Source organism: Chelonoidis abingdonii, chromosome 5 (genome assembly GCF_003597395.2).
Source record: "Chelonoidis abingdonii isolate Lonesome George chromosome 5, CheloAbing_2.0, whole genome shotgun sequence".
Taxonomy (NCBI): domain Eukaryota; kingdom Metazoa; phylum Chordata; order Testudines; family Testudinidae; genus Chelonoidis; species Chelonoidis abingdonii.
Window position 1 is genome coordinate 35314700 of NC_133773.1, and position 17889 is coordinate 35332588.

General features: G+C 37.5%; 1 protein-coding gene across 2 annotated transcripts in view; it reads right to left on the minus strand.

Annotated features, from left to right (window-relative positions):
• The window catches only part of BANK1 (B cell scaffold protein with ankyrin repeats 1), a 310492-nt gene that overhangs the window by 11643 nt on the left and 280960 nt on the right, over window positions 1-17889 (minus strand). The window contains exons 12-16 of one of the 2 annotated variants that reach the window (XM_075066227.1): window positions 8241-8309; window positions 5792-5970; window positions 4125-4188; window positions 2742-2771; window positions 1750-1808 (exon numbers count right to left, since the gene is read on the minus strand). In XM_075066227.1, coding sequence (XP_074922328.1) covers window positions 1750-1808; window positions 2742-2771; window positions 4125-4188; window positions 5792-5970; window positions 8241-8309 — 401 coding nt within the window. The remainder of the gene's footprint in view (window positions 1-1749; window positions 1809-2741; window positions 2772-4124; window positions 4189-5791; window positions 5971-8240; window positions 8310-17889) is intronic. The other variant, XM_075066228.1, reaches the window with a different exon arrangement.

Here is a 17889-nt window from a genome sequence, read left to right on the forward strand (position 1 = left end):
GACCAAAGGACTACAATTTCCAGGTGTATAAGTCTGACATGTTTCTGGAGACCTATGTTTATTCAAAGTGCAGTTATGCACACTGATGATACATAATCCCCCTCCCCCCAAATAAATGGTCAGTACTGGCTTTTTGGTCTTTCAAATACAATGTATGTTAACTTTAGATGTTTTGGAGCCTCTATCTGGCTCTGTTGTTCCTTTCCATTTTGCAGACAGAGGCTCTGTACCTCTGATCAGGTAAACTCCTGCATCACTGGCTGCAGGGCTTTCAGTGTTAGCACATGGGGCAGCACTGGCTGTCTGGGCACAATAGATTACTGTTGTTTAAAACATAGGTGCATTACTGAGTGATACTCCGTATGGTACTACATACTCATCCAGTCCTTGGCACTAAGATTAGCAATGTGGTTGCTAATTACGGTAATTTCAATTCTGATGGCAAGTTTTATGATGTGGAAACTTGTCCACCCAGAACTGGCCTGAGAAGAGTTCATTCTACAAAAATTACCAAAAAGCCATCAGAAGACAACAATTTACAGACAGTTCATATCATCATCAAGCAAAACTATTTTCTTTAATCACCTTTGATCACTTTGAATCATCTCTCATATTTATTTTTAGAACATGATTGTGGATGATTTTTAAATTATGGGAAATGTCACACAAAACTCAAGGCAGTTTGTATGTGATAATAAGTAAATGTTGCAAAAGTGCCTTTGGCCAGATTCTTAAGGATACTTAGGTGCATATTGCTTAGTGGGATTTTCAGGAGAGCCAAGAAGCCTAACTCCATTGATTTCAATGATAGCTAGGTGCCTATGTGTTTTGAAAATCTAAGGCTCCTTTTTTCTATCTTTAGGCACCTAAATACTTTAAAAAATCTGGCATTTAGGAGACTAAGTCTCATTGACTCTCATTGGGACTTTTAGACTCCTAAATCACTTTTGAAAATTGCTCTTCAGCTCCTAAGTCAGTTAGGTATTTTTGAAAACTTTACTATAGGAGATTTTCTTTGGTGATTCATTTTTGTCTCCAGTTCTATAAGAATGCAACAAAAATGTGATCATATCCATGCCTTAATGAACGCCATTTTAATTGTGATCAGAGAATCAGCTTTATTAAAACCGAAGTGTTTTCTATGTCCATATTCGGTGCTTGAGCAAATAACACGTGCATCCATATGCCACACACTTACTCCTTATTTAATAGTAGTAATTGTTAAAACCAGATAAATCCCACTTGCCTTTCCAGAAAAACAAATCAAGATAAACTCTCTTGCTGCCCATAAAAGGCATATTTTTTATGATTAAATCATATATTAATAGCCACATAAAGTATTACATGGGGACCCAAAGATAGCAAGTTAATGTAGTAGAAGACTGAGCCTGACCCTGCTTCAATTGAAGTTTATAGCACAGTTTCCATGACTTTAGTGGGAGAAAGATCAGCAGCAATATCAAGAAATTCAAAATCACACTTCATAAAAAGCAAAATTCAGTTATCCCCCTGCTTGTTTACACAAATAACTAAAGGCCTTCCTGAATATGTTTATGGAAAAATAAGTATGCATGCTACATCTAATCTTCAAACATGGCTACTGAATAGGACATCCAAATCTGAGAGTCTAAAAGTGGGATAGGGAGATATGGTTAAGGAGTCTATGTTTGAAAACTGGTATCTTCATATTTCAATTGCAAATGAATTCAAACAAACATATGTGGGAGCTATGAAAATATCTATACATACCTGTTTGTTAAATGGTGTGCTGTACAGCGGGTCTCGAAAATGAAGGTTTTCCCCACAAACTAAAGAAAGAGAAGATATGCTACTGTCATTTTTGTTTCAAGCCATGAATTAACATCTGTTGGGTGGACAGAGATATAACCTTCTAATGTCCCAGCCTTACACTCCTCATTTTGACAATTACCTCAGTGGGAGTTGTGTAAGAACTCAAGAATTAGGGTCTCAGTAGTTAAAATCTGTTTCAGAAGGATCTGGGGTCCCTTCAGGTTCTTCCCAGTTTCTCCTCCTTTTATGTCTCTGCCTTGTCATTCCCACCCAAGATGAAGTTCTGTCTCATGCCCATTTTGAATGCCAGCTAGAGAGAGACACTTCAGAGTAATATAAGACACTGTAGCAGGATTCACTGATGTTAAGACTTGAAGGTAACACTCTGATTATCTAGTCTGACCTGTCTAATGCACACAATAAAATTTCACCCAGAATGGCAGGGCTCTCCTGTGGACCTGGAAGGTCAGGTGGCAGGTGTGGTTCATTAAGAGAGAGAAAGAGTGGCTCTCAGGAAAGAGGAAACTAGAGAGAACTAGGAGAACAGGAGGTCCTGGAGGGAAACACTAGGAGACAACCAAGCTCAGAGAGAAAGCTTAGTTTGAGGTTCATATCAAGTAACTTGTTTGTGAACTACCAATAACATCAAATCCTAGGAAGGGAGTGATTCTGAATACTAACTCAGGGTCTGTTTGTGCTCTGCTGTGAAACCTGATAGGGATTCAACCATTTCACAGGCGCAATACTTTAAGCTCCTGGCAACGTGGGGACTTTCAGACTGAATCCTCTAGGTTACTACTATATCATTCAGCTAACCAAAATGCATTAATTCAATCTAAGGAATCAGCTACATAACTTGGAATTTTTGTGCAGTCGTTTTTGCCAGAGGTGGCTCTCTGAAATGTACCTATATTAAGGTGAACTTTTAAGATTAAGCTAGTATTACGTACCATTTGGATGATGTTCAATGGTGATTTTGTCTGCCAAGAGGAAAAAATATTGTTAGAATGCATTATTTGTTTTACTATCTTTTTGGCATTCGAGCAAGTGTGTGTGTGTGTGTGTGTGTATTTTGCCTCTTTGGATTGGATAAATATATAGGTGTGTAAATATAGATAGCTACAGTATCGCTTGTACACTCACACACACCCTATAGCTATATATGAAGTACAGATTTTTTTTTAGCAGTTTACTATTCTGTACTAATTGTCAAAATTAAACAGCAGGACAAATTGAACTATTTTTTTCATGGGATTTCACATGCACTCCATTTAATCAATTAGTATTAATATTTAGGAATAGTTTTTAGTTACCTGAGTGATTACCTGTTTAAAAGTATCTATTTTATATTTACTTTAAAAATGCTCCTTGGTACTCCAAAGAGTACTCAATGAATACTGAGTTTTATCAAATTACTACAACACATTAACCATCAAATCTACGTAAGTGCACTGTGTTCCAATGTAATCATGAAAACAGTAGTGTGAGTGATTTCCTGATTAGGGGAGCAGAGAGAAAAATAATTTGCAAACATTTTGTGATTTAGAAATAGAATTTTGTGTTGACTGTGTTCACATTCTATTTTTAACAAATGTTCTGTGAATGGAGTTTTGTTTGTATAAATATTTGCGGGGAAATTTCAGGTTCATACTTAAGATTTGTCTAACGGTTAAACAAACTTAGTTTAAGACAGAATGAAATTTGTTTGGGGAAGAAATGCAAGTAGTTTTTAAAGTGCAGGCCATCCCATCAGGAATAAAACAATATGGTATAACTTTAAATAATGGAAAAACAACCCAGCTCACATAATGAATAATGAATACTAATTATGTGAAAAAGCTCCTGCAGTGAGCAGTTCCTGAGCAAATTTACAGGCACTAAATATGAATAATTTTGAACAGCAAACAAGTTAGTAGAAACCAATGTGTGTTCACTGATGAATCACAAACAAGAAAAAAAAGACTAAATTCACACATAAACTGTTATTAGGAAATTGATTGCCCATTTCTAGTCCCAACACTTTATTAAGAAAAACAGTGCATTACAGAAAAGCTGAGCGGTAGACACTGAGGGTGAAATCCTGGCCCCAACTGAAGTCAATGGCAAAACTCTCATTGACTTCAGAAGGGTCAGGATTTACCCTAAAAGTTGATCAAGACTTTATTGCATTTAAAATAATACCTGTGATTTAAACCAAGATACACAAAGTGCTCACTAGGGCCTGATCTAAAGGCCAACCTGGGATTTGGATTGGTACCTTAGCAGAGATATGGCATATTTATCCCACAATTCATGTCTTCATTGTATTGAAATGCTACTTAGATATAATTTACCATACAAAATTGCTTCTTCTGGTCTCTTCCCAATAATGCAATCTCTGAGTTGGCGTACTTTTTCCTTAAAAAGAAATGCACAAACAACAATAAAAATCAATAACTAGGGCTGATTGTAAAAAATAATGAATGAATTGCTGGAAAAGGTTGGCTTTTTAGTATTCTGAACGTTTAGCTTCTCACTACAGGAAAATCATTTAAAAAGGCAAGAAAGAATGCTATGCTGCTCTATAGGTGCAGCCTTTTAGTTTCAGAATTTAAGCCCCAAACCATCAGCAAGTTACAGCATATCCAGGGCTAGATGACAGTTACACTCATATCCACATAGATTTAGACAGTCTGCATTGGTCTTTGTAGCCATAACAAGAGGTAGTCATTTTCTAGCCAATTGAGAAATAAGGTGCTAGTAGAAAGAAACTTTAGGGCCTGATCCTACCATCTTTATTCATGATAAGTAGCATCTTACTATGCAAGTAATCCCACTGATTGTCTGCAAAGACATATTGATTCTTAAATATTTATTTATTTTCTGTTTAAAACAAATGTTTAGTGTGAACAAATTTCAGCCCATGTATTACTTGTGAACTGCAAATCGAAAGAGGCATTTTAATGGGGCTATTTGCAGAATAAAATACTATTCAGCATGAATACTGATACAGTAATAGAATCATGGTCTAAGGGATCTGGAAGATATCCTATTCTTCACTTCACTTCTTTGTACTTCTGATAATTGTTGGTGGGGCTACTGCCAGCATAATGATTTCTTTGTTGCAATACAAAAGTGGTTCCATTTTAGTGGTGGGTGGGAATACAATGATCCCTATATGTATATACTAGACTGTAGCGCGTAATTCTGCATGCAAGCTGTTTGAGACCTGTGTAAAACCCTATGTAATGTATATACAATGTCTTATATATCTGAAATGGTAAAATTTCCATTAGCTGGCTCTATTCATTTTGGGAGTTGGTTCCCCTCCTGCATATAATTGAGAAGGCTTCAGCTTATTCAGTGAGAGAAGGCTTATGGAGAAGAATTCAAAGAATCATTTTTCATACGTGTTACACAGCTTTCATAGATGATTAAAACAATAAGAACAAGATTTAAAAAAATTAAACAAAACATCAACAAAATGGTGCAAAAGCTATGTTCTAAATCCATAGTTAGGTACCAAAATACTCAACCTAAATTAAATGTTGAGAACCCACTTGCTCTCACTGAAATCAGATGCTGGGTGCACAACACTTTTGAAAATAACAGCCCCTGGGTATGTCTATACCACAGTTGGGTGGCCAAATTCCCAGTGTGGACAGACTTGTGCTAGCTCTGCTTGAGCTAGTACGCTAAAAATAGCAGTGTGGATGTAGCAGCATAGGTGGAGGCTGAGGCTAGCTGCCTGAATCTGTGCTTGCAGAACTCTTGGGTCTGAACTTGTGTGGCTAGCCCAAGTCGCATCTCCACTGCAACGTCCATGCTGCCATTGTTAGTGCACTAGCTCAAGCAGAGCTCATGCAAGTCTGTCTGGCAGTGCTGGGAATCACAGCTGCAGTACAGATGTATGCTTATCTGGATGCTTAAGTATGGATCTAGGACTCCAAATTTAGGTATGTATTTTTGAAACTCTTGGACAAGATGTCCTACAAGCAAACATAATCCTTCAGAAGTATACCTGCTGTGGAACTTCTAATCTGCTTTTTTCATTCTGCCACTGTTTAAATTTCTCAAGTGCTTCATCCACAGTAATTGCTCCCTTCTTCACCTGTTCCTGCAAATGGATCAGTTCTTCCTGTCCAGAAGGGATGCTGTGTTTCAAAGTGGTATAGGTGGAAGTGTCAGTTCGAACTCTATCTGTAGTTATCAAGTGTAAAGAGTTAAAAAAAAAAGGCACAGACGGTTAATTCATTTCTAAAACTGTTTTTCTTTTCAATGAAAGCTCATTTTGAGCAAGAGCATGTGAGCAGCAAATCTATAAGGAGATGGCAATTAATCCTTACCATCTTAACCATGTTTACAGCCAAGCTCTACATAGAAAAATGCAATGAGCTATTTGCTAGTGTTCTTTTGAAGTAGTGTGTCCTGGTGAACAAAACTTTCAAACTCATTGCCATTTGCCTGATTGGTTCACTCTTCATTAAATTAAGTTTATATAGCAGCTCCTCTTTTGAGATAGTGCCGTACCATTAATTAATTATGAAATTCCACAGAATTCAAAGGAAGTCCTGACATAAGAGTTGCCATATTGGGTCAGACGATGGTCCATTTTGCCCTACATCCTGTCTCCAGTCATGGCCTATACAAGAGCTTCATGGGGAGTGTACGGAACGAGGCAATTGTGGAGTGATCCACCCCTGTATTCCATTCCTGGCTTCTGGCAGTCAGAGGTTTAGGGTCACCCTGAGCATGGGGTTGCATCCCTGACCATCGTGGTTAAGAGCCATTTATACCATATGTAGACATATTATATCAATGTCAAGTTATTGGCTTTATAAACCATGACATTACTTGGGGATAGGAGTAGAAAATCCCAAATTCCCATTAATATCCATTTCCCTCACTCCCCAAATTCCCATCAATATCCATTCTCCTTTCCCCCCAAATTCACATATCATATTTCCCAATAGCTTGTGCTGAGAGTAGGTTAGAAGCTGTTTTGAATTTTCATATAATTCACTCAACTCTAATGATGAGAAAATATGCAGGGTCAAAAAGAAATCTTATAATTTCTATGTAGCTTCATAGGACTAGAGTGTAACTAATCTCTATGCAGGTGTGCAATTGAAGAGAAGTAATATGGAGCTCTATGCTGCCACTCTCTCAGTTTAGCCCATATGTTCTTAGTATTCTCAGCTATTGGAATGGGGCAAAGGCAGCTGGGAGTAGGTTAAAGCAGTCCAGAGGCTGCTCTGATTTTTTGAGGGATATTGAAACAGTTCTGTCAGCCCCAGAATCAGGGAACTAAAAAAGGTGGCATAATGCCACTGCTGGTCCCCTCACCTCATCTCCTACACAGAACGCAGCTAGGCTGAATCTCAGAATTGGAGCCATAGTATTTTTCTTTACCTACATATTTTTCTGATTATGCACAACATCCCTTTATTCTACATGAGGGATGACCTGCTGTGCAAAGGGAAATATATCTTGATGAAGAGAAAAGAGTCATTATTGAGCCCCATTCTGCTTTTTTCCAAGAATATAATGAACCAGCATACATTGGCCATGAATCTCCATCACTTTGCATCTCTGATAATAATTTACATTTGTGCTAAGAGAGTGCAAATTACTGTACAGGATGCCAGGCAGGGGGAAAAAAAATCAAACCTAAAACTTTTCATGGGAATAACCTTTGTAGGGATACACTAGCAATGCTCCATTATTAAATGTTGCAGTTATTGAATCATTACCCAGAAACTTCCTATATTTCAACATTTATTTTTTTAATGAATTTACTGCTTGCAAAAAGTGACACTGACAGCGCTGGCAAGTGACATTCTCTGTTTTATTCACTGAACAGACAACTGCAGTACAGCTTCTCTACTCTGCTAGGCCCTACTCCTGACCTAGAGGGGCTATTTCCTGGAAGGATAATTCAGTCTCTACTCCACGTTCATTCATTTAACAGTAACACGCTAGTTATGCTAGGATACCAATTAATGTCAGTTGCGGTAGTTATTTAGCTTCTCAAACAGCAGTCGGGCTAGGACCAGCAACTCATTTTACATGGGCCACAAAGCAGCCAAGAGATAAGCTTTGGTCACTTGCTATTGACTCAGGCAGGTTAGAACTGGTGCACAGCATACGTATGAGCCACCCAGTTCCTCATTTTTTAGTTTTGATCATTATAGCAAAAGCTGATAGAAAAGTGTAAAGTCATTTTTGCTTTTTCATATGTTTCCAAAAAGCTTTTATAAAGCCCCCCACTGATTTGCTTTGTTAAAATAATAACTTTTTATTTATTTGAATTGATTTTTATAAGCTGAAGTACTATTGGGGATTTAGGCCATCCTGGTAGGAAAAAAAGGTATGAAATCATCCAAGAAAAAAATCAAGCCAGAGCAAAACTCTCATAGTCCTATTAAGGAGCTTCAAGACAGTGAAAATAGCAAAAAGAGGTTCCACACCTTGCTTCCTGAAAGCACGGTACATCTTCTCGTTATCACTCTGACTTTGGGTGCCCTTTTGCTTAAACACTGCAACAAAATTAAAAATGTTAGGAAGCTGGTCACAATTACACAATAAGGAGATAACTCAATGCTCATCAGAACTTCAGTGTCCTGCAAGGTAATTTTGGACCATTGAAAGCAAGCTGGAAGAGAAAAAGAAATCTCTCTCTCAATGTATACCAGAAGCATTTCTGGAATTTGCTCCTGTGAAAGAAGAATGCACAAAAAGCGATGCTGTGGAAAGGAAATTGGATGCCAATGTGATATCGAGTAGTTGGAAGACTCAGTAACAAAGCAGAATCAACTTCAAGTAGTTGAAGTCCAAAGAATGAACTCTTTTGCAAGCACAAGAAGGCGCAGGAACAATTTCAGATATTTATGAAAGAGAAGACTAAAAAGGTGCTAAAATGTGCAGAGACTCAGTGCAAGTAAAGAGCAAAACACACAGGAAAAAAATAACAACCAAAAAAATAAAGTCTATCGGAGAATGTTTGGATGAACTTTGCAGTAACACAGAGAAAAGACAGTACCAGGAAGAAACATGTATTCCGCCTTCCATTCAGGGTCATTCAGAGAGACCAGAAAAGAAAAGATGGTTCTTCATGGTGGAAAAAGTTGCATAAAAATCACAAAAGGAACAGAAAGTCTGTTTATAATGAAACGATTCCAGATCATAGCAGGCTGTTAAAAGCTTTGGGAAAGCAGGCCCTCTGAACACAAATGGGCAAGGAATCTTTTAATTGTGACCAGAGTAAGGAGAGGATGACCAATGAAGAATGTCCATAGATGTGTAGTAACATTGCTTATTATGACAAAAAAACCCCACCTATGGATTACCTTCGTTAGCCTTTGCTGGAAGGAAGACAGCCTTTATAAAGCATTGAAAAGGGGTTATTTGTTCTTTTTAAGACCGCTGTAGTATTGCAATATGAGAACCTTAGCACCACTACTAGTTAATCTGCCACAGGAACTATTAAGAGTGCACAAGCTGTTAGCTACTGCAGCTCTTCTAATAACAGAGTTTTAAAACTGTACCTCTGTGTGAGTTTGGATTTAGCTTACACTGGACAATACAGCTACTGACTACAAAAATACCCAGATCTTTGCTATGAAACTCTGTGGAGAAGACATTTTTTTTGTACATGTCTATATTTAATCATGATTTTTCTTTTAACCCTTTTTTGTAGTTATGTCATTTTACTACTAATTTGTAAAGTTGTTTTGTTGCATAGAGAGACATGATTTTAGCCAGCCACAGAGTGCCCACATATTATGGTGAAGGGTATTTTAGAAAACAACAAAACAACAACAATTAATAATAAATAGATACATTATCACATTAGTGACATATAATTTGTATTACAATATTTACAAATAATTGCTAAACATCATGGGCTTGCTTTTGAGCCAGTTAAACTGGTGCACATATTGCATTCTATTGATGCAAATGGAATTACTCCAATGAAGTCAATGGAGTTAACATTGTAAGATCAGAATTGGGATCCAAGAGTGAAAGGTATAGTGCAGCATTTAAAACTTGTCTGAACCCAAGGAACTCCTGAATTTTAATTCCATCTCTGGCACACATTCCGTTTATTACACTGGACAGGTTGTTTAACGTTTCTGCTTTAGCTTTCCAACCTGTAAAATAGGGGCGTAATTGTTGGCTGTCTCACATAGGGAACAGGAATGATTAAATAAATCATTTTTAAAAGTATTTTGGAGATAGACAACATTTATGTTAATGCTATGTACTATTATTTATAACAGTAAACAGAAGAAAGCAATCTAAATGAAGTGAATTAATAGCAATTGCTAACGTTTGTTTGTCCTTTCCTAATTGCTAGCAATTACTATTTAGGTGGTTCTTAATCAGAAACAAAATTAAGATGCAGTAAATGAATTCTGCAATTTACAAATGATATCTGCACAATACACAGTGCCCAATAATATATACAACTATATGAAAAAAAGAATGTGTAGTCACCTAGAATTCTAAGGATAAAGCATTTGAGTCCCCATCCTACAAACATTTAACATGTGAGTAATTTTATTCATGTGGACAGACGCATTGAGTTCAGTGGGACTATTCAAGTGCATATAGTGCATTAAATTGTGTGCCCATAGCCTTAGAATTGAAGGTGCTCAGCATCTTTTCAGGATCAGATCCTATGAAGCAAAACTTTTAAGCACAGGCTTATCTTTAAGCATGAGTACTCCTACTGGAAGTCAATATACTTCTGTATTTCCAAGGCCTCTATTTATTTCATCTTATTTTTATATTCTAGAAATTGATAGCTAGACCTGTAAGAATCTAATCTCCCCGTTTTATATCATCCAGGAGCTTTTCCATTATGAGACTATCCAATACTCTTCTAACATACAGTATATTGTCAGGGGGTTCCTTTCTCATTCAAAACACTGCCAAAACAGAGATATGATACTATCAAAATGTGTGAGCAATTTTTTATTATGGAGTGGATAGATCTTTTTATTTGTAAGCCCCCAAAGTTTTACTAATAGATCCATCGGTAATTTTTCTTTTGTTCTGTCCATGATGAAGTTTAAGATAATTCACTAATATTCCTGTGCTTAGGAATTTTTCTACCCAATATAGCTAAAGGCAAAGACACAGCTCTGTAGATTTCCTTTAAAGGAGAGGTTGTCAGGTACCACTTTAATAGCATTTATGATTATTTTCTTTTATAGTTACACATACAAAAGAGGAGCTGCTGTATGGCAAATAAGAGACCACAGCTCTAGGAGCCAGATCCAAAGACCAATAAAGACAAAGAAAAGATTACCATTGGCATCAATGGGCTTTGAATCAAGACTGCAAGTTTCTTATCTAAAACTTTCCCCACTTATTAATATAATTACATTAGTCTTCAATGGCAAGTGTTAGAATAATTAATATTTGAAATTACTAATATTAATATCAGAGACCACCCGACTAATTTAACCATGAATTCCTTTATTAAGGCCAAAGGCCAAATGGTATTTTATGCAATTGCTATAGGCATGCCTAACAGCTTAAAAATAAGCAGTCACTACACCCAATACAGTAACAAAGTATTCATAAGTATGCAATCACTATACTTACAAATACATCAGAGCTAGGGAAAACCATCTCATCCTGGTGAACTCCAGCATGATCAGGTAGGATCTGACAAAGAATCTTCAGATTCACAGCTCTCTTTGTACCTGTAGTTAACTTGCTGACTTTAGCAAAAACCCAATTTCCTTCCTCTAAGGCCTTCCTTTCTTATCTCCTCGCCCCTTCTTGCTCACCAGCAGAACAGTGGGAAGGGTTGTGCTTGTTTTCTTTAAGACAGTTTTTCTTTGCCTTGTTACTGCAGCTCTTTATTTTATTAATTGCTTTTTGAATCATACATCCTTCCCACATGACAAGCAACAGTCAGGTTATACATCTTATTATTCTCACAACCTTCTTTTACTTACTGATTGGGACCTTTTCTTTACTAGCGATGAATAATAAAGCAAATATATTATTTTCTTAACCAAAAAACCTAACTTTAATTCTTTTATTTTCTTAATTAGCCCTACAGCAAGTTTAATAAAAGTTCATCACATAGTTTTAAAATTATGCCCTTGGAGGCTATAATCTTTTTAATCTTGGTGAGTGGTCTCTTAAAGCCTACCTCTGTCAAGAATTTGAAATAAAATGTTCTAATTGTGTACAGTTAGATACTACTATCATATCTGTATTGAAAACTCTTTATAATGTCTCTGTGTCCATTATTTTCTCCCTTCTAATTACTTCCCCTCCTCTTTACAGGTTGATGGTTTTACAGGATATTTTTTCTCGTCTGTTAAACATGGGATGAGTATTTCCTGGGGGGAATTGCTGTTAGAGAAGAATCCTTATCTAGTCCCAGAATTTTAAAATGGATGGGGACCCTTTTCAGCAAGTTTCAGATATTTTAATAAGAACATTATATATTGTAAAAGGTTACTGAAATCTTCCAGCTTCAGTTTAGAGTCATAGAATCATAGGATTAGAAGGGACCACAAGGGTCATCTAGTCTAATCCCCTTTCAAGATGCAGGATTTGTTGTGTCTAAACCATCCAAGACAGATGGCTATCCAGCCTCCTTTTGAAAACCTCCAGCGAAGGAACTTTTATAACCTTCATCTGGTGTTCATGACTGCCTCCATCTTACAATCTTATTAAGGCCCATTACATTACATACCACCAGCACTATATCATTTTCTTTAATTAACCCTGATGATCTTATTACACTAAATATATTGTAAAATAGAAAATTGCAATATTCTAATATCTTTGTGGGGATTTCTATTGGAAGGATTTGAAAGAAGAATCAAAATGGTCATTTCTGCTATTAAACATTTTAAAAATCTTTTCAGTAAAGGCTCATAATTTGCTTCATGTAATTTTTCCAGAAGGAGGTAATATTAGATGTTAATACAAATATATTTGCCCAATGGATTTTAAAGTTTTTTGCAAAGATTTTTGGGTATCCTAGTTTAACTGTCTTTGCTATATATCATCTTGATTTATCTTTCTTTTGCTATTTTTTCAGGTATCTTATACCAAAGATGATTAAAGTATGGCTTTTCCTAGCATTAACCTTTAATATGTTTGTTTTGTGAACTTTATTGGATAATATTTTAATCTATTTAAGTTAACTTGCTCTTGAGTATGTTTGATCATTACATTCATGACTTACATTCTGACTTACTCACTAATAATCCAATTACTACAGTTTCTTGCTGCTGCTGTCAGATTTGCCCTGTGAGGAGCCAAATGTCACTTCCTCATTTGTGAATGAGACTAAGGATAAAGTGTGGGGAGGGACCAGAGGAGAGGGAGTTATCTTTGTCCAAATAAAAGTGAAAAATTATGTCTCTGCATTAAGCGCACCATTTCCATAGATGAAAACAGAATCTGTGCATGTGCATTTTGGGATAGAGTTTGTCCCCAAACTTTTACATATGCTATTGTGGTGTTATCTTTATGTTACCGAACATACGGAATGATCTAAGAGGCATCTATTCTTACTAGGGACATTTACTTATAGTGTAGCGAGCCAGGCCTCAGTGCCATTTAAGCTCAGGACTTGGGCTTTGCACATGTGTGGGGAGTGGAAGTCATAAAGAGAGCACCTCTGTAATGCAGGATGGGTCTTCAGATTGACCTTGCACAGAATGGTAAGGAAGGTGCTGATGGAAGCCAGCCAAGGGAGTGGCCACAAGCTCCGTGTGCTTGGGAATGAAATTCCAACACACTGCACAAGTGCTGTGAATACACTAAAAAACTGGACCGATGCCCAGGAATGGCCCTAGGGGTTTTGCCAGACAGGATAGAAAATGGATTTTGATGCAACCTCCAAAACAAGCAGCTGAGCAAAAAACAAATGAACCAAAATGGCCTGCTGAGAAAAACAAAACAAAACCCCCAGCTGAGTAGTATAGAGCCCCCTGAATGTTGGCATTCGGGGTGACTGCCCTGCTTGCCCACCCTAGAAGTGGCCCTATTGAGACCCATCCCCAGCTTCAGTTTAGGGGGTTAGATTTCACCTCTCTGACTCTCTCATCTTTACCTCCATAGAGCCCACCTAGTCCAACTGCCGTATTTTCTCCACTGTGGGCATTTTCTCCCATTTGTATGTATAGGGTTATTGGTATTCAAAGGATTTTTCCTTTTTAAAGTAGGGGACAATAGAGTAACCACAACATAGAGGTGAAGTTGTGATTATTACTGCATAAAAAGGTATCTGTACTCTATTTTCTACCAGTATTGTTAAATCCATAGCTTGGGGTGTGAGAATTAAGAGCAGAGTTTCTAGCAAAATCATCAATAAGGGAAATGAAGTTAGTCCAGGATGGGTACTCTCGACAATATCCCTGATTGGGAAGTATTTTAACTGATAGGCTTTGAGATTTCTGCTGAGCTTTGAAATGCTGGAGTAATCAGAAATGGAATTAGTCTTCCAGCTGTTGAAAGTAAAATCGTTAAAACCACTCTGCATTTTGCTGAAATGATTTCAGCTGGCAACAAATGCTCAGTGTGGGCGAAGTAAGTGAAAACAAATTAGTCCAATTTTTGGAATGACTGAAAAGATGTCTAAGCATAATGCTGTATATACAATGGACATGTACAGAGATGAATCAAGCTCCACCACTCATATGCTGTAACACAGGGGTGGGCAAACTTTTTGGCCTGAGGGACACATTTACGTATGGAAATCGTATGGTGGGCCATGAATGCTCACGAAATTGGGGGCTGGAGTCTGGGGATGGGGTGGGGGAGGAGGGTGTCTCCAACTGAGGGTGCAGGCTCTGGGGTGGGACTGGGGATGAGTGGTTGCCAGTGCAGGAGAGTGCTCTGGGCTGGGACTGATGCGTTTGGAAGACGGGAGGGAAATCAGGGCTGGGGCATGGGGAGGGGGTCAGGAGTGCAGACTCCGGGCAGCGCCTATCTCAAGCAGCACCCAGAGCAGCTCTATGTCTCCCCTCCGGCTTCTACGTGGAGGCGCAGCCAGGCAGCTCTGGTTCCTGGCCAATGGGAGCTGCAGGGGCTGCACTTGTGGTAGGGGCAGCATGCAGACCCCCCTTGCTGCCCTTACGCCTAGGAACTGGAGGTGGGACATGCTGCTGCTTCCAGGAACCACACAGAGCGGGGCAATCCCCCAACCCTGCTCCCTGGTGGAAGCTCAAGGGCTGGATTTAAACATCTGGAGGGCCAGATGCAGGCCCTGGGCCTTAGTTTGCCCACCCTTGTTGTAACATCTGGTATATGGTTGAAGTACTATGTGGGAAAGGGCTTGCTTGTGTGACATAGGAAGATTATTCTGTCCTTTCCCACATAAAGAATAAAAAGGTGCAAAGGGCATCGGTAAAACAAACCTTCATTTTGATGGCCAAGATATCAATTTATTTCCATCCAAGGCAGGTTTCTATTTTCTGAGCCTCTCTGCTTTGGGTAATTCAAGTATGAAGCTATGCACTTCTATTACACTTATTTAGCCAACCTGTACCTACAATGATCTCTAAAATACTAAAAAGATGGCCTTTTCAATGTATATTCATATTATGACTGATTAAGGCATGTGTGTGGTGCATGTATGTCAAAAAACAGAAATCCAACTTAAACTATAAATGAAAAACCAATATACTTTACATACAATACATAGATACATATATCTAAGAGAAAAACTATGTCAAAATGGAGTTAAGATTGAGAGTACTTGTAACTAGTTTAGGGTACAATGCATTACAGGAATGTTATAATCACCCCCGCTAAAAGCATTATAAACCCTGAAAATGCAGTTTTCCAAGTTCAATTTAGAAAGAAATACAAATATAGTAGGTATGAAAATGCACAAGTAGTGTACACAACCTTAATTCTGTCCTATAGTTATATTATGCGTTAACCATATGTTTATGATTAAGATATTTCAGAGTTTGTAATCTCTGATTAGATCTCTAAAGAAACATTATATTTGTTTTAACTCTCCCCGCCCCCAGGTGTCACTACAAGACAGTTTAAATGGTTTAGATGCCCTAGCTGCATTTCCATAACATGTCTGGCATTCTTTTAAGCATGCACTGTAATCCAATTAACTTTCTCATGTAAGGAAAGCTGGAGAGCAAAAAGCAGATGTAGGAAGTATTCCAGCAGGGAAGAGAAAGAAGAAAACAAATACTTCAAAGCATGACTGCAGTGACACCTTGGAAAAATGCCAAATGACAGGGTTGCAGAATTACAGAATCCACAGGACCCTGACTGAGATGAACGGGACAGTTCACACGTGTTCAAGTTATTGTTTCAGGCTCTGCAGATGCACTATTTCAACCTTGAAAACTTGAACCAAGCGTCTCTCTACAACCCTACAGACTAGAAAATACTTTTAAAAATGGAGTCTGAGATTCTGGAGCACAATTCTATGGCAAAGGGGACTTTCCACAGTGAATTCTTTGCCAATAGGAGTTGCAGAATGTAAACAGGACCCTGGTTATTGCATTCTGTTTGCACAGTGGCTGCAGACTAAACGAGGAGTTGGAATTTGGCTCCCTAAACTTTGCTCAGTTTCTAATGCAAAACTGAAATAAGGAATTGGCATGGGCAACTACATCTGAACTTCAAAAGATCAAAAATTTACTCAGAGATGACATCTTGAATACAATAAAATTATGGTATGATTAACAATATAGTCACCCCAGAGAGAAAAAAATCTCCATTATGAGAGATGTAAACTCTGATGAATTTAGTTAAATGTCTCTAATCTGATTTTCCTCTTTAGCTGTCTAAAACAGGAGGCTAAAGCAGGAAAATTACTGATTGTTGTGTTAGCAACACCATGTCTAAAAACAAAAAAAAATCACTGAGGACGCACACAATTTGTGTTGATTTTTAAAATAATCCATTATTGATATGAATTAAGCAACTTTCGTGAAATTGTGCTCTTGAGGATGATTGTGACTGAGTCAGAAAATCAGCATAATGTCACCTATTCAACACTCTCAGTAAAATACATGCATGATGCAGCAGAAGGAGATAAAACGGTGGATATCACTCATCTGAAATCACTTGATCATGGCTATTCAAGTTGCATTTATTTGTCAACTTCATTGAGTCTCTTCTTAGCAGACTACCTATAACAAGAACTGCATTGCTTAGGAAACACTGACAATTACTAATTACAAAATTTGAAAAAAATTCTACACTGGGATACAGGGCTCAACGATAGTGAGAGTTAATTTATACACCAGGATTTTACTACTTAATATCAATGTTCACATCTTAACTAGGTCACCAATCGGAATAAGTTTGTTAGTTTCAAACATATCCTTACTGAATATCTGGTCACATCATAAAACAATCACACAATTAACTACAATGACTGAATCTGATCAGAAGGCCAAGAATGAAATAGCAGGGGTAGGGTACAACTCAGAGTTATGGCGCATTGATAGATGTATATACAGAATTATTTCTAGCTTTACTTAATTATTATTTTATTACTTAAAGATCATCCCAGGTGTGCATGGCATTTAGAAAAATAAAACTGACAAGTCTCTTACCTGGGGGCTAGACTGTTGCTTGGGCAACACATCCATCCACAGAAATAAAGGGTACTCAGGATCCCCCCTCATAGTCCTGCATAGGCTACCTGGACCTTGGATCCAAGTGCACAGGAATAACTCATCAAGAAAACAAATACACTATCTAAGACAGCTGAGTAGGTTGGGGAGGATGTAATTTGCAGCTGGTATGCACTGTGCCTAAAGACACAATCTAGCCCTATATGAATCCACAACAAAAATAAGTAATTTCTTTAAAATAAACAGATCATAAATACTGGTCTAGCAACCACTTATTAACAGAATTTCAAGCAGCTAAAGAGACATCTTCAAAATAGTTGCAGACATCATCCGGTATAGAATTACTATATCAGTAACATTATTTGCAGAAGGCCAAAGCACACTTGCTGAAAAAAAAGTGTCATAATTGTTCATCTCAACTTACATAGATTGTCATCTGTTGTTTCATATAACTATGTAATTAATTAGTCAAAAGCATCCTTAGTTTTTCTCAGATCAAAAGCATAAAAAATATTAA